This window comes from Nasonia vitripennis, chromosome 2, assembly GCF_009193385.2.
Source record: "Nasonia vitripennis strain AsymCx chromosome 2, Nvit_psr_1.1, whole genome shotgun sequence".
Classification (NCBI taxonomy): domain Eukaryota; kingdom Metazoa; phylum Arthropoda; class Insecta; order Hymenoptera; family Pteromalidae; genus Nasonia; species Nasonia vitripennis.
This window is the reverse complement of record NC_045758.1, coordinates 9980024-10005732: the sequence shown is the minus strand read 5'-3', so window position 1 is coordinate 10005732 and position 25709 is coordinate 9980024. Positions and strand designations below refer to the sequence as shown.

General features: G+C 46.4%; 2 protein-coding genes across 3 annotated transcripts in view; one reads left to right on the top strand and one right to left on the bottom strand.

Annotated features, from left to right (window-relative positions):
- LOC100123879 (matrix metalloproteinase-24) overlaps nt 1–25709 on the bottom strand; it is a 151696-nt gene that overhangs the window by 18214 nt on the left and 107773 nt on the right. For both annotated transcript variants that reach the window (XM_031923727.2, XM_008214593.4), the window contains exons 5-6: nt 2117–2263; nt 1566–1708 (exon numbers count right to left, since the gene is read on the bottom strand). In XM_031923727.2, the coding sequence (XP_031779587.1) occupies nt 1566–1708; nt 2117–2263 (290 nt within the window). The remainder of the gene's footprint in view (nt 1–1565; nt 1709–2116; nt 2264–25709) is intronic.
- LOC107980716 (luciferin 4-monooxygenase-like) lies at nt 4040–7379 on the top strand. The gene is made up of 8 exons (XM_016982619.3): nt 4040–4937; nt 5041–5184; nt 5277–5484; nt 5568–6046; nt 6113–6290; nt 6370–6594; nt 6680–6909; nt 6996–7379. Exons 1-8 carry the CDS (start codon nt 4911–4913, stop codon nt 7149–7151), a joined length of 1647 nt encoding a protein of 548 aa, XP_016838108.1. The 5' UTR covers nt 4040–4910; the 3' UTR covers nt 7152–7379.

Sequence of the window (25709 nt, the reverse complement as noted above, 5' to 3'; positions counted from 1 at the left end):
GACGCGTTTGAGCGACGGCTGGGAGAGGCCCGATAAAAGTGCCCGTGTGTGTGGGGGGAATTGCGCTTGGAATGTTTGCGATGCGGTCTGCGCCTGTGGATGATCGACTGTTGTACAAACATTTTTTTTAGGTGCCTAGCAGTTGCCGTCGGGATAGGTGCTTTACGCGACGGGATATATGGAGTTATTTTTCATGGCGGGAAAATTCGGAATGTTTTTTATGTCTTTTTTTGAGGAGGCGGCGGCCTAATCAACTTTTTTGCGCGACGCGCGAGTTTGGAAAATACGGGCTGGAAATCTGAACCTCGGAAAAAAAATCAAAGCTCGCAGCGCGTTGATTATTCTATACATTTTAAAAAGGAAAAATCTCGCGCATACGAAATACACGTGTTCGGCGAACGAATCTATTTTTAATATCCTATTCCACGGTATTCTTTGAACAAGCAACAAACTCGCGCGAACGGCAAAAGCTACGTACTATTGCGCAACCCGTCAAAAGCGTGTCCAAACGTTCGAAAAAAGCCGGGAAATACAGCAGTTAGCAGCGAGTCACTCGAGTTGTCATTCCCCAATCAAGCATACACGCGGAGACTCCTCGCGAGAATCGCTTTGCAATTTTTCCGTCCTACGACCGCAGAGCTCTAATCGAATATCGGCGTATCCCCCGCGCTCGCGCACTAATTGAATTGGCCGTTTCGGAAAAAGCCATAAATTCTCCGGAATTTACTGCGACGCGCCGAGATTTCAACTTCGCTGTTCTTTTTCAGCCTCTTTTAAACTCGCGGGGCCATTCATTCGAGCAACGGCGGCGTTACTATTGTTGGTCGTTGCGTTGTTTTTTCATTCTTCTTTCTTCCGGGCCGGTTTTTCGTTGTCGCAGGTGCGGCCGAAACGCCGAGAGACGATAAATCCGTCTCAATGAAAGCCAAACATTTGTACGCGAGAGCTTCGACGGGAGGAAAAGCTCCGCGGTGTGCGTGTCTGTATGTACGAAAGTAAACCGGGGGGTTAGTGTACCGTCGATTCTGTTGATTTTTTTTTCTGCGTGACGGTTGAGCTGCTTCGTCTAGGAGGGATATATCGTTAGCTTGTTCGGTCGGATGAATGGAATCGTGGAACATGATCACTTTTTTCTGTTCTGCTATGCTTTATAAACTTGTGAATGTTTTCGAAAGCGTAAGTCGGTGTAGTATAAAAATATTTGCGAAATATTTGAATGAACGAAACGTTAATAAAAACAAATATTTCACGCGCGCGCACTCTACTCTGTATACTCGTCCGATTACATTTCTCGAATAAAAAAAAAAAGAAAAATACCCGACAAGCAAAAAAGCCCGCTAATCTCGCGAGCGTTTAATACACCTAGCTGCCCCACTTTGTCAGCAGCATCGCGGCTATCCTTCAAATTCCCCCCAACTATCGCCGGGAAAAAAGCAGATTTCGCGGCAAAAACCAGGTAGTGATAAATCGAGTCGGTAGAAGGTAGATAATACACACGCAGACACAAAGGAGAAGTGGCAGCAGAAAAAAATCGAGTGAAAAATGGAAAATAAAAAGGCACTCACCATCGTCGTTGCCGCTAGAGTCGAGGGTCCACTCCTCCTCCTCGTCAAAGTGAGCATCGCCACCTCGGTCGCTACCCGGGAAGAAAGCGTGCGCCAATATCTGTCCTCTGCCATCGAACGGATATCCATCGCCGTGATAGCCCCTGAAAGCAAAGAACAAATCCAGTCAGCCGAGCCTTTTTCGTCAGCGTTGAAAATCGCACTTTTCTAAAATGTAATTTACGATAGCCTTGGGGGAGGAAGAACTACTTTTTGTTTAAACGTTAGCGTTTAGCTGCTTCTTTACAAGAAGCTGAAATTTCAACGCTGTTTACGTTGTCTGCAGAATGTTTAAGGTTGTAGAGCTTTTTTTATGAGAGCACAGGAGGTTTGTAAAAGAAAAGTGTATTCGCTGTTTTCTGAGGAAATTCGATGGGAAAGTTAAGCGATGAGCATAAAGCTTTTTTCTATACTTAATACTTTTTCAACATTCAATAGATCAGATTTTCAAAATCGACGATATTCAAGGAGGGAAGTTTTAAAGCATGAATATATTTTGATATTCGTCTTACCGATGGAAGGAGATCAAAATGTCGGCTGCATCGCTGTTGATCTCGTGAAAAGTAAGTTTTGAATTCTTGGCCCACACGTCGAGAGCTCGTGCGAGCTCGCGTCGCACACCGCCAGTTTCCAAGCCGCTTGGTCTCTCCGTTCTCAGACTGCAAACATAAAAATAAGCGTAAATTTATTTTTTATGATTCAATATTTTCTTAATTGTAAGGACAGAGATATAGGCGTAATGTTGATAAAGATAACCTAGAGATTGTTAATCCGTTAACGCCGGAATTTCAAGTTCGTAGCAGTCTTTAATTGTTAATTATAAGAATATTTCAAGTGGTCAATCCAAATGGTTTATGCAACAGTCACTCGGTCAAAACAAGCCCACCGCATGTTAATTTATTGATAAGCGGCCAAGAAGCATGTCAGCGACTTTTTCCAGCAAGAACAAAAGATTGCGAGAAACTTTACGAATTTATCGGTCTCACTCGACAGTTCGGTAGACAGGCTCGCTACATCGGAAAGTAGTAAAGTTCATCGCGCCATAGAGCCGTGGTAATTAGTGAGAGAGCGCGAATTAATGAGAGACAGCAGATTGAAGTAATTGCGGGGGGCTAGAGGCGCAGCGTCGTTAGGCGCGCACAGCAGCACTTGCGAATGGAAATTAATAGACGCAGAGGATTCTCGGGGGCGAATCGTTATGGCGGCCCCTTGGACTCCAGCCCCGACCGCGAGTTTCTCTCTCGACAAATTTTGCTTTAATTTGAATTCATGAGCTTTGCGCGCTCTCATAGGGGGAAGTGTGTGTAGAGGGGGGAGGGAGGAATGCATTCGTTCGAAAAGTTTATTCGCGCCGTTGAGCACCGATTGAGAAAGATATAATCTCAATGTGTTTATCGGGTCGATGATTTGGAGTTTTTATGACAGCATAATCGAACAGGAAACGTACAATTATAGACTCAACAACAATGTACAGCTGAAAGTGGAATATTATAAATCTGATAAAAATAAGTGTATTCATCCTATAATACGAAAGTGCCGATTTAACGATAAGCTTGAAGAGCTTCTCGAAAGATTCTTATTACAAGTACACATTAATAGGTGTCCATCGATAACAAGTTATCGCACCCGAGGACAAGCACATGTCGTTAACTCGTGATCAAGCGCATAACATACTCAGCCGATCAGCAAAAATTTTAAGCAGGCTTGTCCCAGAAAAACACACGCGAATGCGTCGTCTTTTACTTCGAAACATTTATTTGTTGACATTTATTTATCTAGAGATGTATGTCTCATATCGACTAATTGGTTTTTATTTTATTTGCATATTATTATTATTCAAGGCATTCAATGAAAACAGGATCAACAAACGCGCAGAACGAGTCGGTGGGCTCGACTCCGAGATAAATACGTTAGTGATGAGATAAAACAGTCATAAGCTGGGATCGATATCAAGATTCTTCATAGATAAGTTCACGTGGGCCGCAGGTGGAAGATTTCTTTTCCGCTTCGTCAACAAATCATTCTGTAACTTTCCCTTAACTCAAAGTTCGTAAACGTTTCTCAACGCTCGCGACTAATCCGTATTATTTAGCTTATTATCACCGGCGAGTTGCGCATCGCTTTTCAACAACAGTGGAATAATGCGGGAAAATATAGGAGGCAGCGCATCCGAGGGATCGATACAGTCAATATTTACATTAGAAAGGCGAAGAAAAGGATGAGCCGAAGGAGATATAAAAAGAAGGCCATAGCCAGCATCTATAAGCGGAGGATTACGCGATGCGACGGCTCCTTCGCTCGGAGGCTGATGCGCGAAATCGACAAAAGGAGAGTAGAACGCGGTATAAAGGGCCGTCGCGGAAGCGAGAGAAAATAATATTTGCGAGAAATTGTCCAAGGAGCTGCGAGAAGCGAGCAAAATGTCATTATTTTTCCGATTATTTTTGTTCGATCGAGGGCGGACTTACTATTTTTCTGTATAAATTTTTTTTCGTGTAGCATAGCGATATGTACACTGATAATAAAACAGCCGTTTTAACAGAATTGGCACCATTAATCATGCCATTACACAACTCTACAGCAGTTCTGGCAAGATTTAGTTTAATGACATTAGTTAAAATAGCTGTGTTTTATTTTGGGTGTATACGCAATTTTTGCGTAATTCATATGATTTATGTGTTAGCTTAATCAATACTATAAGTCTATAATTTTTCCTTATCATCGAAATAGTAACACAGCTCAATATTACAAAATCGTTTGCACGTTTTTAGTAACAGCGGATCCTCATTATAAGTTTGCACAACATTGAAATCTTATCTTTTATTGAACCAACTTGCTTTCACTTCAATTCTCGTATAGAAATCAGATGAGACAAACCGTCATAAACTACACATAAATCATGCAAATACGAATATTAAAAGTCTGCTTATTTTCATCTCTATCGGTGGAACATTAAACACCAATGACGGAGTATCAGAAGAAACGCCTATACACTATCACCTCGCAACGATTATCGTTCGAACATTCGATGTATCAGAGTTCGAGCTTTGACCACACGTCAGAATCGTTGATGGGAGTTCGATAAAGAAGCAGCCAGTCGATTGTTTATGCCTTGGCCGCATACTACCTATCCAAGATGGAAAATTTACGCATCTCCTGCGTCTCAGCTCGTGGGTGGGGTAAACGATGCTTATCACCGCAAGAGAGGGACTATACTTTTGATGCGACTATGTATGACATAGACGAGCCCTCGACGCTCCAAGCTCAGTTTCAGTTTGCTACTCGTCGTGAGAGTTCGCTAACAAGATGGTCGCCCAGGAGTTCATCGACGAGGTCGGTTTACTTTACGAAACCGGATGAGTGAAAGTTTGTCGCTAACCCAGCAGCAGCAGCAGATTGCTTTAATGCTTGCCTTTTCGGGCGCTTTTTGTTTCAGTGGTTCGCCAAACAACAGACTCGGATGTTCAGCATTAAAGACAACATGGTCGTCGGCAATGAACCAACTCGAGGTCCCGAGACCGACAGTATAGCCAAGATTGTCTTGGATGCCTTTGACAAAGATCCGGACTTTGTTTTTCAAGTAATTAGAGCGAGATTCCTTAACTTGTCGTCTGAATTCGGAATTCGCGCTTCAGGGGATGTGTATGCGACTGAATGCTTTCATTTTTGTAGATCGATGCGAAGACGGGAGAGAAGCTCACATTCGCCGAGATGAAGGATAAGAGCGTTCGGTGCGCGTTGTGGTTGAAGAAACAAGGTATCGGCAAGGATGACGTCGTCGTGATCGCCACCCCCATTCAGAATGACGATTACGTGCCGTTCTTGGCAACCGTTTTCGTCAATGCCATCTACAACCCGTGGTATCACGAACTGACACCTGGTAAGGCTCTATCTTTGTTAAATGGATTCTGAAAAATTTTGAAGGCTCTCACGTACAATGTCCTTCAACGCTTCAATTCACAGCGATAGCAAAGTACTTCTTCGAGCTTTTAAACCCGAAGGTAATGTTCGTCTGCGAGTCAGCTATAGACATGCTATCCGGAGTAGCTAGAGAGGTGGGCAGCAGCTGCAAGTTCGTGGTCTACGGCAGACACGCGAGATTCCCGTCGTTGAGTGATCTGCTGGCGCAGCAGAGCCAAGCGGAGATCGAGGCTTTCCAGCACGTCGAGCCCGTGGACGCCAAAAAGCAGGTCGGCGTCATTTACTTCTCGTCGGGCACGACTGGCGTTCAGAAAGGTACTATGTTGTCGTGCGATACCATGGTCAACAGTCGCATCGAATACTCCTTGATTCGTAAAGGCGCGAATGCACTATGGTATTCAAATCAGTCTTGGATCACCGGAAGTAACTTTATCTTGGCTTGTATTCGCCTGAACTGTACAAGGATTTTGCATGCAAACTTTGATCCCGAAGAGACCAGCAAAGTCGTTGAGAAGTGTAAGGTATGTGTTTTTTGCGAAATTCTTTTTATTCTCTTTTTCTGATGCAAAATCTAACTGTGTCCGCAGGTGAATTGGATGTTTGTTACTCCTAGTATGTTGGCAGAAATGGTTAATGCAAAAGTATTCAGTCGATACGATTATTCGTCGGTTGAAGTTCTGATGACGGGTGGTTCGAAAGCCAGTAAGACGGTGCTCGAGGAAACTCATAAAGCTCTACCTAAAGCTATCGTATCCAACGGTTTCGGTAAGAAAATACCTTTCTTCAAATAATGTTCAACGAATAAAGGTTGCGGCGCATCGACTAAATATTTGGTGATGCACAGGTATGACTGAGCTAGGGGGATTGGCTATTAGACAAACCAGAGACTATAAAACGGTTGAGTCCATTGGTCATCTTGTCGAAGGCATCACCATGAAGGTCGTGGACTTGAGTACAGGGAAAAAACTTGGACCTAATCAGTCTGGTGAGCTCTGTTTCAAATTGGCCCACTCGATGCTCGGCTATTGGAAAAATCCGACAGCGACTAAGGAAATGATAGACGATGAAGGTAAACACAGTCGCTGTTTTTAAAAGAACTTCAACATTGCGTAAGCATTTACGTTATCATAATACTCGTGGTGAAAACTGTTCAGGTTGGGTGCATACTGGAGACCAAGGCCACTATGACGAAGACGGCGAGATCTTCATCACCGATCGAATCAAGCAGGTCATAATAATGCAGAATCATCACATTTCGCCGTCGCAAATCGAGGAAATCTTAATGCAGCATCCGGAAGTCGTGGATGTCATGGTAGTACACGTGCCACATCCTATTGACGTCGAACGTCCGTTCGCTTTCGTGAAAAGAGTTCCCGGAGCTAAGGTGAGATTTCTCATATGAAATACTCTATCTTTTTCTAATTTTCCACGATTAGAAATGCATGCTATTTTTTATATTTTTTTGTATAGGTAACAGCCAAAGAACTGAAAGATCTGCCGGCCAGTTACAACGAGTACTTCCGTCTGTCTGGTGGCGTGGTATTCGTGGATGAATTTTTGTTTACGGCCACGGGGAAGAAAAACATGAAGGCAATGAAGGAAATGGCTAAAACATACGCCTGCTGATCATCTCTAAATTTTTAACTGACTCTTCTGGACCTGATAATGAATGTGATATAAGTTAATAGCTTATGGTAGTGTAACGTTACATTGTTTTTATATAAGTATTATTTAATCATATTTAGATGTAATTCGTTAAGATTAATGATGATGATATTCTCAGCGTTTTTAATTAAAAATGCATCTTATTATCGCAGTATGACTTATAAATCAATCAATAAAACTCTCAATTCATCAAAACCGCTAAGATAAAATACACATTCTCGACGCAATCTCATCAACCGTTCCTGAAAATATTATTCCAATTTCAGCGTGATCAGCCGACACCTCCCTAAACAATCAAATCACCTCTTATCGCTTCTGCGGAAATAAAAATTTGCGAGAATACCTCTTGCCGCATTAACGGAATGAAAAAAGACCCTTATCCTCTCAGAGCAACCCTTTCAATCCGGAAGCTCAAAGGACAATACGAAGCTCCTATAGGGTAGTAAAAAACAAAAAAAGTCGAGATCCACGTCGCGTCAAAGCCTCGTGTAGCGTCACGCAGTCTAGTACTCTCTTCTTTCATCGAATGCGGGGATGCGTCGCATCCGCAAATCCGCTGCGGTAGACGTATAGAGGACGCACCGGAGGCGCGCGCTTGTACCTGACAGGAAGCGGCGTGTGAATTGACGTCCGCGCGACCGCGAAGCTTTCGACAGGCGGCGGTATACGAGCGTGGGCGCCCATGTAAATCTGAAATCGAGTACGGATGCGACTGGACGACCGGGAGATGGAGAGGCTTTAAGCGGAAGGCAGACATGTGCAGGGATCGAGGAAACAAAGGATTTCGTTAGGACGCAAGCGTGCTGGGATTTTTTATTTTCTCGTGTGCGACGGGGCGCAGCTGTTGTTCGAGTTAAAACTTACCGAGCTTTTACGACGTGGTTTGCGAAATGAACGCCCGGAGAGCTAATGAATCGGAGAGATTACACTCGGGTATTTCAAGAGAGCTCCCGAAAAATAACAAGCAACGTTCGTTGTTGAAAGTAAACAACGATTTCGTTTTCGCGCTTCGTAATGGAAAAAGTCGAAACTCCGCAGAAAGGCCGCATCTCGGAGCTTGATTTTTCCAAAAATTGAAAATTTCCCCGGTACGTCAGTCTCGCGCGCGCGCTTCGATTTTCGGTCTCATCGAAAACTTCCACTGTACTGCAGTCCTGCGAATGACAAACAATTTCCGCGTACTTGAATTTACGTCAGTTCTGTTCGCGAAACAGGGTGTAAAAAAATAACGGATCTCGACAATTTTCAAGCTGTCAACTTGTTAAACTTTTCGAAAATCCAACGCGCGTATCGCAACGCGAGACAAAAGAAGTCCTCTGCGTGACAGCTCTCAACTTGGCGTCGTGTGCAGGCGCGCGCGCGCGCTGATCGAGTGTCGTCGAACAATCGAGACAACGACGACGACAACGACGATTGATCGAGAGTCCGATGCGCTGTCATCAGCACCGCGTGTTTTTTTCCGCGCGTATACGCGCCAATTAACCTATATAGCCCCGGCGCTCCAAATTGACTTGTTAGGAGAATTAAGCTCGATACGCGAGCTTTCGTGGATTGACATGGCCGAACTGTACTGAGCGTATACAGCCGAAGTAGGCAGCTCGATGATGACACAAAGTGCTTTTAGTCGGGAATTGCCTCGGGATCGGCAGTTGATGCATCAGCCCCTCTCTCTTTCTGTTTTTTTATTCCAAAGCGGCGCACTCAGTGTTTTCAGCCGAAAATCGAATCAGCCGTCGGCTCTGTTCGTTCATTCACTCTGTACCGTGATCCAACCTAATTTTCGCTATATAGCGTTCGTGAGCTGGATTATTTAGCGAAGAGGAAGAAAAATGAATAGGAGCAGAGAGCTGAGCTAGCTACGTTTTCTCGCGTGCAAGTTGCGCGGAGAACTGGGTCGGTCTATCGGGCGTAATTCCCTCACGTAAGCGACATAAAGCCCGTATACCACCTGTAAGGTGGACGTGGATAGGCCGGCCATTACGGGGCATCGTCACGTGCAGGATGAGCTCGAGCGAGAGGGAGGAATTTTTCAAGTGTCGGCGCCGCGGCCAGATGCCTGCTCCAGGGCCTCGGAGAGAAAGAGTATCTCGAGCGTGCAGCCGAGACAGCTGACTTTAACTTATCGTTCTCGCTTCCTCCGGGTTTTATATGCGCCCTCTACCTGCATGGGATATATCGGGATGATGTCGGTTCCTTTTTTCCTCTCTCTCTCTCTCTCTCCCTCTCTCTCTCTCTCTCTCTCTCTCTCTCTCTCTCTCTATATATATATATATATATATATATATATCTTCTGCAGCTTTTATGATCGCGTGATGTATAGCTTTTTAGCGCAACAGCGCACGTCGATGAGAAAAAGCTCAACACGCGCTTTAATTACGACCAGCTTCATTCGTCGCTCTTCGCACCGGCTGAGCTTTTTGCGAGTGTTCGCAGTCGCGATCCTAAATCTCAAGCGCCCGACGGCCTCTTCCCTCTCTCTCCCTTTCTCTCACACTCTCTCGTGGCCTGGCTCACTTTCTCTGTTATTAGTCGGATCGCCCGGGAATTTCAATTTAGCCTGTGATTACGAGACATTCCGATTACCTCTCCTTGATGAGACTCGAGCGCACCTTTGTGCCACACGCTGCACCGACAGACTCTCTGCGTGCGTTTCCGCATACGAAGAGTCTGGCTCTGCCCGAGAGTTATATTAATAGAAAAGTGGCTGATGCGCCGCGAGAGTCTGACACGTACGCGCGTATTTCGGGGAAATACGAGTGATCGTCGGTGCCGACGCTCGTTCTAGATTATTATTGTATGCTCCGTAATAGTCGAATAAAAAAATTGATTTTCACCCTCGCCGCGATTTGCGCTCGCAGCTCTTTCTCCCTCGTATAATTCTGATGAAATTATAACCTCGTTCATCCCGCACACGGCGGCCGAGTGCCATAAAAGAGAGCGGCTTTACGAGGCGTGCGCGGCGCTATAATAAAAACTTTTAGATTTGTGGCGCAATAAAACTTATTTCCTTCGCTGCAATCGGCCGAGAGCGCGGGAGAAAGAGAGAGAGAGAGAGAGAGAGAGAGAGAGAGAGAGAGAGAGAGAGAGAGAGAGAGAGAGAGAGGAACTCGTCAAGATAAAAAGAAGTAATTCCTTATGGCACCCTCGATTTCACCCGCCGCAGATTTCGTGTCTTTATTAAATACCTGAGATTGTAGCGTATCACGACACACACATACATCACACGTTAGACAAATTTACCGTAATCTAATGATGTCGTTATCAGCGGCGGAGTAGGTACCGATATCGTATGCATACCTAAGGCCAGCTTTGCATACACGTAATATTTCAGATTGCGGATAAAGAGAAGATTCAAAAAGCCTCTTTCTCGCGCGCGAGTACAAACGACCTGACCCGGAAAAGCGACGGCGCAATTCAAAAACACACGCACACGGCTTCTCTTCCATCAACTTCCAGCTTCAAAAAAATGGGAGAGTGAGAGAGAGAAATTCCACTCACGATCTGAATTTTAATATCCATACATGCACACATACGTATCCTGCCGACAAAGGGCTACTGCGTACTGCAGCCTTGGAAAAATGCAATCCTTTTACAAACGCGTTCCAAACTCTGGAAAAGCATCGCAAACATTTCTCTCTCTCCATTATGTATGGTTCGCCTACATGTATACACATATATCCTCGAGTTCGATCAAAGCGGGCTCTCGAAATGAGCTGCGCGTTTGACGCGGCGGCCGATCGGAAAAGGCCTGAGCGATCATCCGAGGACGTCATGCGGCCAAAGGGAAAATGCCGGATGATCCGGGAAGTAGTATACGTATACTGTATATGGCAGCTGTGTAAACGCGTACCTATATGTATATAGGAGAAAGCTAGACGGATGAGATAAGCGATTGATGTTTCATTCGGTCTCGCGGTTGACCCTTCCAGCTCCCTCTCTGTGCGCGCAAAGGAGATAGAGGATTGAATACGCGGTTATGCTTGCTCGAGTGCACTGGAAATTCGGAGAGTAGCCGAGGATTGTCTGAGCTTGATTCCGCTGATTGGTGTGTTCTGTATTATTTACTCTTAGGCAGAGGAGAGAGATATAGTGAATGGATATACCCGGCGCTGTGTTGTCGTTGAATAGTTTAAGAGCTAAACGAAAGTTTGATCTCGTAGGTATATATAGATGTATCGCGTCTTACTCAACTCGGCCGTTACTACTGACCGGCGCAATCGAATAAGGGTAGCAGCGCCACTTATCTAAATCCCCTGTAGTTACGCCTCTAAAAGAAAGTCTCGAGTGCCCAGCCGCGTGTAGCTAAGAATCGCAGCAACGTGTGCCAGGAGCACTGCTACGCGATATATATACGTTGCCGCAGGCTGCAGGGCTTAACTCGGCGCGAGCTTTTTCTCCTTGCGCGTTTACGGCCTCGAATAAGAGTCGCTGCGGCTGACGTGTGTATCCTAATTTTGCGCTCAAGGTATTTATACACTCTCTCGAGGACAGTGGAGTCTCTGAACTCTGTGCGTCCGACCGAATAATAAGCTTTGTTCATTATCTCCCGTCCCGTGGCTTTTCCCAGGTTTAATTGTTCGATCGGCGAAAATAAAAGCTCCTTGGCGCGATCACGGGATAAATTGCAGACGCTCTACGTGCTTCGCTTTCGAGAGCTTTACCGTGTAGGTACGTATAAATTAGGGTGGATTTATTCGAGTCGTTGATTAAGGACATTTTCCCGATAAACTTTGTTTATGTCCACTATTAGCCAGCTCTTCGCCTATGCGCAAAAAAGCGCCCTCGAGCGCGTAGTGAGTGATTTCCCGAAAAGCAAAAAATCGACGATGGAGCCGTCCATTTTCGCGCACGTTGAGTTTTACGACGTGATCATACACAGGCCGGGTTTTCAATGTTTTTTTTTTCGTTTTTCCGATACAGGAGAAATCTTTAGTGCGCTCGCCAGATTATGACGTTTCGAGCGAGCGGGGCGTGTGCGATGATAAAAACGCCGGCCATGGCAACCAGTTGGAAACAAAAGTGCGAGCGCGATTTTTTTTTGTAATTTAGGTATAGAGATATAACTCCGCAATATCGCGTAAATCTGTTCTAATCAGATTGCGAGCGAATGAACTCGTAAAATTCTTTCGGCCAGAGTGAAGAGTGCGTCGCTCGTATTTTCGACGCTGGATGAAAATCGACGACGCGGCGGCTAGCTTGTGTGAGGTATTTTTTTCATTTAGCCTGTGTGATGTACTCGCGCGTTTGTGTGCAGCGTCAGCGTTTGCAATGATGCTCGTGTCTTACCTGAAACAGAAAAATAAACAATTCGTTAAACGAGCTACTGTTATTCGCAATAGATTGCGCTTAATACGCGCAATTAAATCAATTAAAAACAGAGAGAGAGAGAGAGAGAGAGAGAGAGAGAGAGAGAGAGAGAGAGAGAGAGAGAGAGGCAGCGGGGAAACTCATCGGCAAACAGCAATTAAGGAGATTTCGAAGCGCACATCAGTCGGAATTGGTTTCGAAACGCCGGAATTTATGATTATATACCACTTATACCTTGTACTATCTGCACCGAGATGTTTACAAGTCGATCTCGCGAGTAATTTCAATACCACACGGTTTCTCGGGATATACGCTAGAGACTATAACAGTGCACCTATTACGCTGTGTGTGTATGCGAGAGAATGAAAAATCACGGCTGTAGTAGCTAGAGAAGAGAAAAGTCCGCGAAACACCGTAGCTGGGAGTATATATATGTATGAGGGAAACCCGAGAAAGACAAGTGAAGCGGCACATGAAAAACGACGGGGAGTGTAGTCGAGCTGAGCCGAGTTGAGCTTATAGGACAGAAAGAGAGAGAAAGAGAAAAGGAAGGGCAGTTTGATTAAGTTGCCGGGATAAAAATAGAGTACGCGAGCTTGCAGAAAGAGCTGCTTTTAGAAGCGTTTAATTGGAGACTTTTTGATACGCCTTTGAAAACCTAGAGCTTCCGCGCTGATTTCGAATCCAAAAAAGCTCCGCGTCGCGCGCGGCTACGGATTTTAATTAATCACAAAAAAATACGCGCAGGAAGCTGCATGTTCCCGGAATCTCTGCTAATCCATCTGCCGGAAATCCAGGCCCGTGATAAAGAAACGGCAAAAAAATAGGCGACGATGCATGCGAGAAGAGCGCCGGAATGATGCAGTATGATGCATCGGCGCACTTGGCCTGTGAGCCAAATGAGCCTCGGCGGCGGCTACTGCGCCTGCTGGTTTTATAAAAACGCGGAGTCGAGCTAAAACCAAAAAGAAAGGAAGGGAAAGGTCGCTCCGGTGCGGTGTACCTGGAACGATGGGCTAAGCCGAGTCGGTACTATGTATATATGGAAGGGAGGATCGCGCGCGCACGTGCGCGGCTGGAGATGCAAAAAAGAAGGCGGTGATGGATCGGACGGAATCTCGCTGGAATTTCAAATTTCGAGAGGAGGATAGCTAATCGCGCGGGAGGGCTTATCGATCTTCGGGGCTGATATTTTTCGTATACGATACGTGCGCGAGCTGAAGAGAAGTTAATTGTGCTGGAGGGATATTCGAGTATCGCTGGGATTTGATTAAGTGTAAGAGGTAATCTTGGGAATATTCGAATTGTGTGCAGCCGACGCGTTATCGTTGATGAATTTACGCTCGGCGTTTGCACACATAACTGCAGCGGGTGGAAACGTCAAGGGTGTATAGGTATGCGCATTAAATCCCGTGAACGCTCGGTGTTTACCGGGGCGGAATTGGCTGTGGGGATTACAGTCGCGTAAATACAAGCCGAGGCTAAGTGACTGATCGGCTCGTCAACTCATCTCGAAATGCGTTACCAAAGTCTCTGGAATTTCAAAAATATTTAAAGCTCTCGGCTCGGCGAACGTTTTACGCTCGACTTTTATTCAAAAAGCTCGTAAAAAGTACAACGGTGAGAAAATTCAAACGAAATCCAAAGAATGTCCACCGCCAGGGGGCGAAAAAAAGGATCCAATTTCAAAACGGCATAACTTTGACGAGGAAAAAAAGGTCGCACATTTTTTTTAAAGCTCTTTCTTTCTCTCTCACACACCGCCCCAAAAGTTGGAAAAATAATTCAGCGCTGGCGCTTTGAATGCGCGCCGTTTCTCAAACTTTTTTATTACCCTTCATCGAGAAACGATGGCCTTCCCGCTAGTTCTCTCCCTTTCCCACATAGATTTTACCATTTCGACGCGGTTAACGAATTAGCGCCCGCTCGTCTGTCCAAACAATTACACCCCGATTTTTCACCCCTAAATCCCAGACGGCTCAAATCAAACAGGCGGGAAAAAGCTCGGGTAAATTTTTCCTCATACATATGTAGATCGAGAGGGAGAAAAAAAAGCCAACGCGGCAAGTGACCGCCAGAGGCGGTGCGCGGTTTCAGGTGAGCGCACGCTGCAGAGGAGAGAAGAGCCTCTCCTCGGGCGATGTAAGGGCTGAGCTCGCGGAGAGATCCCGGCGCTGGATCGTTAGATAAATCGCCGTGGCCGCGAGCTAGATGGACGACCGCGAGAGGGAATTCGGGAGGAGGAGGAGGACAAAAGGTCGACGGCGAGAACCGAGCGCGGAATGAAATATCGCGCGACTGTGCTACGGGGAGGATGTGTATACTGATGACTGGGCCGCCGGTTGTATGCTGGGTATTTTGAATTTGTAAAGAGCTTGCTGGAATTTCATTGGATATTGTGTAGGCGAGGGTAATTTTGATTGAAAAAAAGGACAGTCTACTATATCTGCTATAACGTCGGAGGAAAACTTGGCTTATTCTTTAGAATTTTGTATAGCCCCCAGGAGGAAGATTAACTGTATAATCACGAAGATTCGAAGTCGGCAAAGTGTGAGTCGACTAATTTAATATTTAAATTCTACGCAGCTGCGACTCCTAGCGTTGAGTCAGGCTAAATATCTCGCGCTTTAATCGAGCGTTGATACTTCATAATTCCGAAGTTTTTTCGGCCCAAAGTTTCGTCGTACAATGCGGCTTGCATTACTCTACTTTATGCCCTCAGCGTATTTGCATGTGTAAGAGCCCTCGCGCGGGCGAAGGGTAACCGCAAAATTTCAACTTGAAAAAATTAAGGGCACTTTAATAAATACATTTCTTCTGCACCAGCGCGGCTGTACAATTGTGAAAGTGTTCTCTCTGAAGATGCGGTAATCGTGGATTAAAGGTGTACTTTTTTTCAACCACACGCAGCTTTCTCTTTGACGAAACTTCAATATGCATAAATGCTATACCGAGTTAGTCAACGTCTAAAAGGAGAAAAAGCTTTAAATAGCTATACTAAATCAAAGAATTTCATTTTACCGCTAGCCACTGATCAGAATTCAAACGCTTAAATAACTCGAGCACTTGGACTCTCTCCTATCTAAGGCGTGAATTTCACGACCATCCCCTTCATAAACTTTCTTCGCTTACCCACTTGCCGAGATCGTCGATTGGGCGCGTTCGTCGCGGCGATATCGCTCGAAAAAAGAACGAGTCTCGCCGAATAATACGACGGACGAGAGAATAGCTCGCCTCAGGCCAAGGACGGCTATCGCCATATCACGTCTATATAGATATGACGGACGTTTCGGGGGCCTGCGGCGCTTCGGATTTGCCCGACTCTCGACCGAGTTTATGACGGATCTGGATTTTCGGTTTGAGGCCGTCCGAAGCTGCGGAATTTTCGGGGTTTATGGGCAACTGATTATACTGACTATACGATCAGGTATAATCCATCTCATAGGCATTTATCAGTAGTCAGCGTTAGCTTTAGTCAGACATTTCCTTACTGAACCTAAAATGTTCAAATATCCAAAAAACGCATCATCGGTATGCACTTATTCCAAACTTAGCTCACAAGTCAGCGCGTAATCTACGCGAGTTCTGGCGCGCGCGCGAGGAAGCAATAAGCGGAAATGCGCAGCTGGCACCCGAAAAATCCAATATCGCGAGCGAGGGCATGTTAATAATCGCACTTTGAGTTTGTTGATAAAGTGATAAGCCCAGGTGTGCGGCAAGAGAGCTTTAGCTGTCGCCGCCGCCACCGAAACGGCCAACTTTCCATCGGCTACCCCCTGCACTCTCTCTTACTCCGAGAAGAAAAGAACGGAAGAGAGAGAAGCAAACTGCAGCAGGAGCTTGCGCAAGTGCAGCTTGAATTTTCCACATCTATATTATAGAGTAGTATATGACTCGTGCTGCTACTGCTCCGCCCTCGAGCTATTCGTCACGACCTACGGGCTCGATCAAACTTTAAAACTACGCGAGCGCGCGAATAAGCTACGTTGGCACTCTCTCTCTCTCTCTCTCTCTCTCTCTCTCTCTCTCTCTCTCTCTCTCTCTGTGCTCTTTAAGTTTTACGATTAGTTTCGGCGCGCCCAGGCTAAATACGCGGGGACACGCGTAAGAGGGCGAGACACTTTGGGAAATAAAGATGTCATGCGGCGGCGCGCTGTTCAGTCTTATCTTCGGCGAAAGAGCTTTCCTCTTTTGAGTCGTGGTTTATTGGTTCTTTTGTTTTATACAGAGCCGGCTGATTCTGGCCATTTTTCGGATGAATATTTCCTGGACTGTAAAAAGTTACTTGAGAGAAGCTTTTAACCTAACAAGATTTTACGAATCCTTTTAAAAGTTCTTATTTTTCTCGCTTTATATAAATCTTTGATTTATAATATAGCGTATTTCGCTTCGACGTTTGCATCTCCTGATAAGCTTTCGTTTCCGTATCTATAGAATGAAATTCCATTTCCTCGGAGCACATTACATAATACCCACGTACGTACAGCCATCATACGACCGCAGATTCTCGTGCGAGCATTATCGTTACACACAGACACAAACATATATATTTCGGTCTTCGTCTTATTCCTCCGGGCTCGTTTTGGCAAGCTCGGCTTTTTCTGCTCTTGTGCTCCTCACTCTCGTATATATATACGCACACACACACACACACACACATACACGAAGCTTCAGGGACTTGCGGACTTTCGCCGCAGCGACTTATGCATTTTAGCCGAACCCGGCGGGTCTCGAGAGTTGATTTAGAAAGTGATGTTCGTCTCGCGCCAAATCTAGGTCAACTATATACTGCCCCTGATCAATCTCCGGGAGAGCTTGCGCGCACAAGCACACGTACAAGTTTGATTTAATAGTATTCGCAATGTAGGAAGGAGCGAACTTGTAGTGGACTCTTTCGAAAAAGAAAATGAAACGTTTATACAGTGCTGAGAGCAAGAAGAATAATTTAACGACAAAACTCGCCGTCTCGAGCGAGCAGTGGTACAGCGAGGAAAGTTCCTCTCTCCGCTGGCGGCAAGCTGCAAAAGTCCAATAAACCTTAAAAGCTTCGTCTGGCGCTGCGGGGCGTCAAGCGATCGTTTAACGCATTTGTTTCTCCGAGTCACTAGGTGCAGCGGCGGAGGGATTGGGAGAGGAAAGAGAGACAGCGCTAACGGCGTAATCCTCGCTCTACAAAGCGGCGTCGATACGTTATCGACAAGCGCCCGAGGCAACGAGAGGAAAAAAGAGGTGCCGGAGGGGGAGGAGGGCGACGAAAAATACTCGGCTGCCAGCGTAATTGTCGGTTAAGCTCGAAACTACGCTTCGTTTCCTTGCGCCCCGGAAAATAAACGTTCTTTCGGGGGGAGGCCCCGTTACGTACAGCACTCGTTGTTCGAGTATAGAGCTTTCGCCTCGATGTGTATAAGCAATTTATTGCTATCTTATCTCGGCCGCGTTAATTGAGGGCGATAGCTTTCGTGATTGCCTGTAAGCTCCACTGAGGGTTACGTCGTCGATCGGAGCTGCGTGCGACAGCGGCGGCGTGTGTTATGAAGAGTGATATACTAGAGCGAGCGAAATCTAAGGGAAAAAATTCCGCACAAACACGCAGCACCTTATACGAGAATCGAGGAAATAAGAGGCAAGGCTAATTCGACATATCCTTTTTCTTTCTCTTTCTCGAAGCAATCATAAACTCTCTGCCTCGAAAAATCAAGCTGCTCCCGGAACTACTGCGCGCCAATAAAGAAACTTCTCAGCCGAAAGAACAACGGGACACAGAAGTAGCTCACGCTACGGCTTCGTCCATTTCACCGCGGAATCTCGCCGCGTGTATACAGCGACACACCTTGAAAGAGAGAGAAAGAGAAAAAGTTTCAACGCGGCAGCAGCAGCAGTAACGAATAACAAACTAATGCAATAAAAACCGACGAGCAGCCAGAGGAAAAAGTTGGTCGGCGGTCCTTTTTTCGAGCTCCTCCATCTCTCGGCGCGCGAGACTACTGCGGTGTACACACACGCGCGAGCAAGCCCGGCCCGTAATGCCCCTCTCTTGGGGCTAATGCTATTATGCAAATTCCTATTAAGGGTGTATCCGCGGCGGCGCCGCCGTCGACCTCGCCGTCCTCCTCCTCGTCGTCGTCCCTGAGAAACTCTTAAGCTACAATCGTTTTCCTCCAGAAGGCTCGAATGTGTACCTGGAGAGGACGAGTGAGAGAGAAGCTTTGGCGTATAAGGAGATGGAAGCGAGATGAGCGTTTGGGAATAGGAAGCTACTGTAACGCGCGAGAGAAGCTCGAGGGGATGAGCTTTTGTTGTTTCGCGTGCCAGCGTATTGTCCTGCTTATCTAATTGTGGCCTGATGGGAACGATCTTATCTCGTCGCGCTTTTAATAGCCTATACGCCTAAACTTTTGAGCTTTTTGCAGTACGGACCGGATAATGGACACGTCTTCTGGACCAAGAAGAAATTTCACGCTGAAGAAAGCGCGCTTTTAACTATTCAGCGCCATTCTCACATTATCAGTTTAAATAAATGTAAGTGCCATTAGTAGGGTAATTAGCTTCATTATCCTAAAGATCTCTCTCTCGCTCGCCTAAAGACCCTGCGAGACCTTAATTACAATTTTTTCCCTACCGCAAGCTGCCCCTTTAAACTGCTCTACCGCAGCGCACACAGATAGAGAGAGAGAGAGAGAGAGAGAGAGAGAGAGAGAGAGAGAGAGAGAGAGAGAGAGAGAGAGAGAGAGCTGAATCCAAAAGAAAGCCGCGCGGCGGCAAAAAAATCTCCTGAAAGACGAGCTTTTGCGTGACGTAAAAGAGTACAGAGAAAATTACTGGAGCGAGAGAGAGAGAGAGAGAGAGAGAGAGAGAGAGAGAGAGAGACGATGAGCTATAGGGCAGTAGCGGCGGCGGCAGCGTAACGTGAGCGGAATGTCCGGTGAGGTAGTTACCATAATCGCGCGAAAGGGGCAGTGCGTGTAGCGAGAGGCAATTAGGGCAATTAACCTTTAGCCTCCTCCCTGTGTCGTGCATAGCCGCGCGCTCACGCGAAATTGGATTTGGTCCCCGGATGAAAGGCCCATCAGTGCTCTCTCTCTCTCTCTCTCTCTCTCTCTCTCTCTCTCTCTCTCTCGCGGATATATGAAAAAGTTGCCTCTGTCACGCTTAATTAGCTTTACATGCATGAATTTTACTCGACAGTGAGATATCAGCGGCTGGAATTTCTGCGGGGGAACTCTCTTTATTTCCCGGCGAAAGCTTTTCAATGAGATTGAAGAGTGACTGGGTTTTTTTCGAAAAGAAATAAGGGCCTTGAGGTCGAATCGAGAGAGCGATTGATTGAATACTCTCGAGCCCGCGTAGTGTCGAAAATTCCGGGAAGCTAGATCCAATTTTCATTCGCTGTGCAGCGCGAAATTTCCCAGCCTTTGACTTTCCATCTGTCGACGAATGCCCCGCACGTGGAGCTAAACAATTTACGCAACCTCCACTCAGGCGCTTTTTCGGTTTCTTTGACGCGGTGTTCTCTCTGTAGCGGTGCCTCGTGCAGCTTCGAAAATCAGATTACATTTCGAAAAACCATTTCAATTCCGCGGACTGTATTTTCCTTTCGTTGCGCTAGACAAATTAATCGATTAATTTATCGCGGTGCGTTTGAAAGAATGTCAATATTTAAATAGATGGTCTTGAAATTTTGAGGCCCAAAATCCAACGGAAAGCGCCGAGAAGTGAGTATATAAGAGATCTGCCGCTGCTTCCGAACCTGACAAGCCTGCGTACAAGCATTCACTTCAAAAATTAATTTCGCAACGCGTTCTAGGTGACAAAGCACGGAAAGCAAACCAGACACGAAATGAAACGCGCAGCGATGTCACGAGAGCGTTCGTTAAAACAAAGCGCGTACCTGAAAAAGCATCAACATCACAAAGGGAACGCGCGCGTCAAAGATCGATTTTAATTTGCATCCCTTTGATTTATTTTCCCGTTCGTCAGCTGCTGCGCCCCGGCGACACGCTTCTGTGATGCTCGTTATCGCCTCGAGAGCGAGATAAATAAAACAGTCGCGCGAGCTGTGAATGGAAAAAAGCACTCGATGCCCTGACTAACGGCTGCTCATGAAGCGTGGGCGGCGTTCGTTTTATTTCGTCGTTAATTTCGTTGCTAATAAAAGAAACTAAGCTGCGCACGCGTTCAAAAATATTGCTTTCGCACAGTCAATCTCGCTGCGCGAAAGCAACGATAAACTCTAGCGCAAATCCGCCGCTCATTACCCTCGAAAAAAAGAGCCTCGACTAATTCGTATAAAAGCCTGCACACACGCCCGACTAAAAAGCTCGCCTGCGCCAACACGGCTATTATTTCGCCTCCGAATGGTTTCACCCAGCCTCGAATCGCCTGCCTCATCGCGGCACAAAAAAGCGCGAACAATCGTCGCACCGCTGGCCATTGTGTGTACCTGCAAGCTCGCGCAAATAATAATTCCGAGGTGTTACGCGCAAGCTCGCGCAGCCTCGGGGTCGCTTTGTTAACGCGCCGCTACGCGCGATGGAATGTCGGGGGTGTCAGAGCAAATTTGCGCAACGGCCGATCGTAAATATAGCCGGAGCTGCGCGACGATCGGGAAATACGCGAAGCGCTATCCGCTTGCGCACCTACTGCTCGAGCTTTACGACAACGGCGAGCTTTTTTCCATTTTTCAGAGAGACTAGTACGATTATGGCGCTGCCGACGCTGCGGCTGCTGCGCTGGTTTTATTGCGCGTGAAGCTCCGATTTATGGACTACTACTCTGTCGGCGTGTCTTGAACGAGAAGGAATTAGCCTTTCAGATTTTCGAGTATTTTTATGCGGGTTTCATGATGTTTTCGAGGTCTTTAGCGCTAGTAGGTCGTTGAGAGATTTGTAACCAACTGCAGAAAATTGAAAATCGCGCCTAATCGATGTACGTCGTTTACTCGGGAATGCAATCATTTCCGCTTTCCTGAGAAGTGATCGACCGACTGACCTAATTACACAACCCTTAAGGACGTCCTAGAGACAATTGATTTAATTCGAGACTATTGCTCGCAGTCGTTAAGGAGAGTCAAGTAATATTGCTCGAGACTCCATGAATACTTCCGACGTTTTGTTCTATGAACTACTGATGAATCATAAAGTACGTTTCGACGCTTTTCATCAAGAGCAATCGATGAATTTAATTACTAACTATAGAGTTAATGAAAGGCGAAAGAAGTTTTACTTTTCTCAAAGCTGCATGGAAAATTCTTCATTTATACGCAACAGCGCAGTTCACTACATTCATTAACCGTTTCGTAATTAAATGGAATCCTATTTATTAAATTCGCATGTATTAAATTGACTTCATTATTAATTTAAATGTTGGCAGCATAATATTTGCAATTTCAGCTATTTGTGTGCCTCGAGTAAATGCGCTTATGAGCACAATACAACAAAGATCCTTCGCGTATAGTTGCGTGCTCGTGCGCACTAATTTCGATAACCCAGAGCTTTGTGAAACACAGATGCATTCTTCGTCGGCGTACAATTTAATCACGTGTATTATCCGTCCGACGTATACATTAAAACGTTTGTTATGGGGCTTCAGTATGCAAATAAATTCCATAAAATATTTAGTATAGTATATATCGCTGTGAAATTCAGAAGAAAAATGAATTTCGGTATAGCCTTCGCGATAACACATCCCAAAGAATATATCCACTTACATAATTCATCATACACCCCGCGTACGAAAAAGCCATGAATCATTCATCCGAACAAAATCCAGCCAAGCCCTTACAGAGCAAAACAATCTCCACTTCCGAAATCGCGCCTCCGCAATCCGGAAAAAGCCCGTTTACAGGGTCTAACGAATTTATTTCCCCGAGCATTTTTCCGCTCGTACAACCTGTACTCCTGACGGGGCGGAGCGCATGTATGCACTCGTGCAGCTCCGCACTTAACCGGATTCGTGTCTAAGACGAGTGAAAAAAGTAAAGAACTCGCTTCGTGGGGGAAAGATACACCCGGTTAATTAACGGATGCTCCGCGCCGAGTGAAACAACTTCTTTTATTGCTCCGCGCGCGCGCGAGCGGCTGTTACATAACGAATGTAGCCGCGAAGTGGTTTTTTACGTAGACCGTAAAGCTGCGCGCGGTGTGTACACGGTGTATCGGAGTGCCGTAGAATTTATATCACCGGCGATGGTGCAGTGTATTTATTAAGATAAGCACGATTAAGATATCTATTACTCGCTCATAATTGAAACGCGTCAGTCGGGCAGGAAATCGGAGCGCTGCGTGTGTCTCGCCCGCAAAAGCGGCCACCGCCGACAAAACATAGCCGCACACGTATACGAGAGACGGAGCAGAGAGAGAGAGAGAGAGAGAGAGAGAGAGAGAGAGAGAGAGAGAGAGAGAGAGAGAGAGAGAGAGAAAGCGGCAGCTAATCCTTGAGTGCCCGTAACCATCGAGCCGGCCGCAAGCCTCGAGGGAAGCGTCCGCGAATCGGCTTTCGGCTTGTTACCCACCTCTATACACGGGCCTATATACAGCTCCTGGTCCGGTTTGCAAGTTCGCCTTAGCCTAGAGTCCCGATAATTCCGGAGAACGCGCGAGCGCGCGGCTCCTCTTGTTACACGCGATAAACTTGTAATTGCAGAAAACGCCCTCGTCGCTTCTTGTCTTGTCTTCTGTGTTGCGGTGGCCGGGGGGCTTTAAGTGCGTGAAATACGGGTTTGGCTCTGACCATTGGGATTAGTCGATGCGCGCTCGTACGGTATATAGGGGGCGGGTATTGTCCCTTTTTCTCGATTTAAGGGCTACAGTTCGAATGCGCTAGGTAGTTTGAACGAGGCAGTTTTAATAAGCGTTTCGGCTGACGGGATTCGCTTATAGTTGGAACTAACTTTCGCCAGAAGTTGTCTAACCGAACTCGGACATTATCTACTCAGACGCGCGGTATAACTTGCTGACAGTAGCCCGAGCGATTGTAACGCGGGGAATTTGTATTTTGGAGAACAGCGAGTTCCGGGTAATCTTGTGCTTTAAAAGAGAGACCGAAACGAGCTCGGACGTCGATGCATACGTGCAACTGGACACGAGTGTGTTTAGCGAGGAATCAAGCGGAAAGAACAGGACCAAATCCGCTTTCAGCCGTGCTTGCAGCGACGCGTAAAATGGAACGGGAGAGACTTTTAGAATGCGAGCACGCACCGACGAGAGGGGCGCGACGAGATCTCGATTCCCGTGCCAAGAAACGCCCCGTTTTTACGTTAATCAAGGCTTTCGTACGTATTATATTATACTCAAAATTGAATTATACCATATCCAATTAAATTTGATTCTCCGAATTTTTTCGCCGCCGCACGGCAGAGGCGCGCGCGCGCGAAAAATTTCGCGGAAAAGCCTCTCGGGAAAATGCGCGAACGAGGGGAAAAAATAAAGGCCATCGCTGTAAGCGCAAGAGAGTTGCGGATTTATTGCATTTTTCTGTCTCTCGGCACTGCAGCCTTTGTTTAATCCCGCGCTGCTATTGCCGCGCCGCCGTTCCCGATTCGGGGGGTGAGGGAATTCCTCTGGGGATAAAAATTTCACTTTGAAGAGAGAGAGAGAGAGAGAGAGAGAGAGAGAGAGAGAGAGAGAGAAAGCGAGTTACAGGAAAAAATGCTGCCGGTTCCCAGTATTCGCGGAGAAGAGCGCGAAAATTGGCAAAAGTGCAGCGCGAATTTCGCGTCTACGCGTGCCTGCGCTACTGTGCACATACACTCGACTATATCGGAGTCGAAAAAAAAATATAGTATCAACGAGCGCTCGACACGTGCGCCTGCGGCTATTTTCCCATTATGAAGGAAACTTTTTAATTAAACGCCGTCGAAGCGCGAGTTTCGAGAGCCACTAGTGGAATAGTTCGGTGAAAAGCGCGCTCGAATGTTTACTATAATGACGTACTGCCAGAGTTATGTGTTATTCTAACAACTGCACTTACCGCCGGTGCTATTTTGGCGCGAAACGCAACGAGTGAAAGAATCGTCCTTACCTGGAACAGAGAATCGGTATAACTAGTTAGTTTACCGTGTACTCGGATGAACATCTCGTTAAAATAATAGCATTCCGTCCAGCGCAAAAAATAAAAATAGTAAAAAAATCTCAAGATACCCTCGACGCTCGCGTCACTTCCGCAAGCAAGCATCTACCGCTCACGACGTGGATCTAGTGCACTAGAGGCGTCGTCGTGTGCCCTTACCCTGGGCGTCTCGCCGCAGCTCGAGTAGCACTCGAAGGACAGGCCCAAGTGCAATCGAGGGAGGGCGCAAAACGTGCCCCCGGACGGCTTCGGCGTAATAAGCTGGCGTCTCGCGCGTGCAGATGCATTCGTTCTTTTTTAAGTAGCCGGGAGACATTTTTTTTCTCCGACAAAACGGAAGATTCGAAGAAGAAGCCGGGATAAAGTACGTCAGTCGATGAAAAACCAGAAGGAAAGTAATGGCATTGTCAATATTTTATGCGCGTCCGGGGAGAGATGCACCGCTCGAACACTGCAATCTTGAGACTTAGGAGAGCATAAATCTTTACGGCGTAAAGGAATTTCCATGACAAAAGCTCCCGCTCTGCAGCTGCTTCTCTAGTCTTCTTTACCCGGCGGCTCTGTACTTTCGATGTGTCGTGTGTACTACTTTTCCCTTTCCAATGATCCATTATCAAAGAGTCACTCTCTGTATTCAGGATAAACAGCGCGAGCGATTACGTCGCGCTTGGAAAGTGATAAAATAAAGAAGGAAAAACACGTAAAAGCAATCCAAAGCCCAAGCAGGACAATAAAAAGAAACTCCGATGGATACAGAAGCCCATCCCCGAAAATCTCTTCCCCTCTCTCTCTCTCTCTCTCTCTCTCTCTCTCTCTCTCTCTCGTCCAAGTTTACAGCTGAGCGCGACCGCAGTGGCCTCTGGAATTACAAGAAGGCGTTCGCACGACGACGACGACAATGGCTCGCGCGCAAGAATCCGCAAGTCGCCGTATAATATCTTGCAGCGAAACGTGCCCAGCTCACAACATTAATAGCGTCCGCCCCGATCGAACGACTCTCCGCAGCGCATTACATGCTAAAGCGCCCTGTATATACATATACGTGGAAGCTCGGTGTATTGCACTAGCGGATCTCCCTGCTCAACATCCGGAATGCGCTATTAGCTTTAAAGGCGCAGGGGCGCCGGTGTGAATGCAGCGATCTTG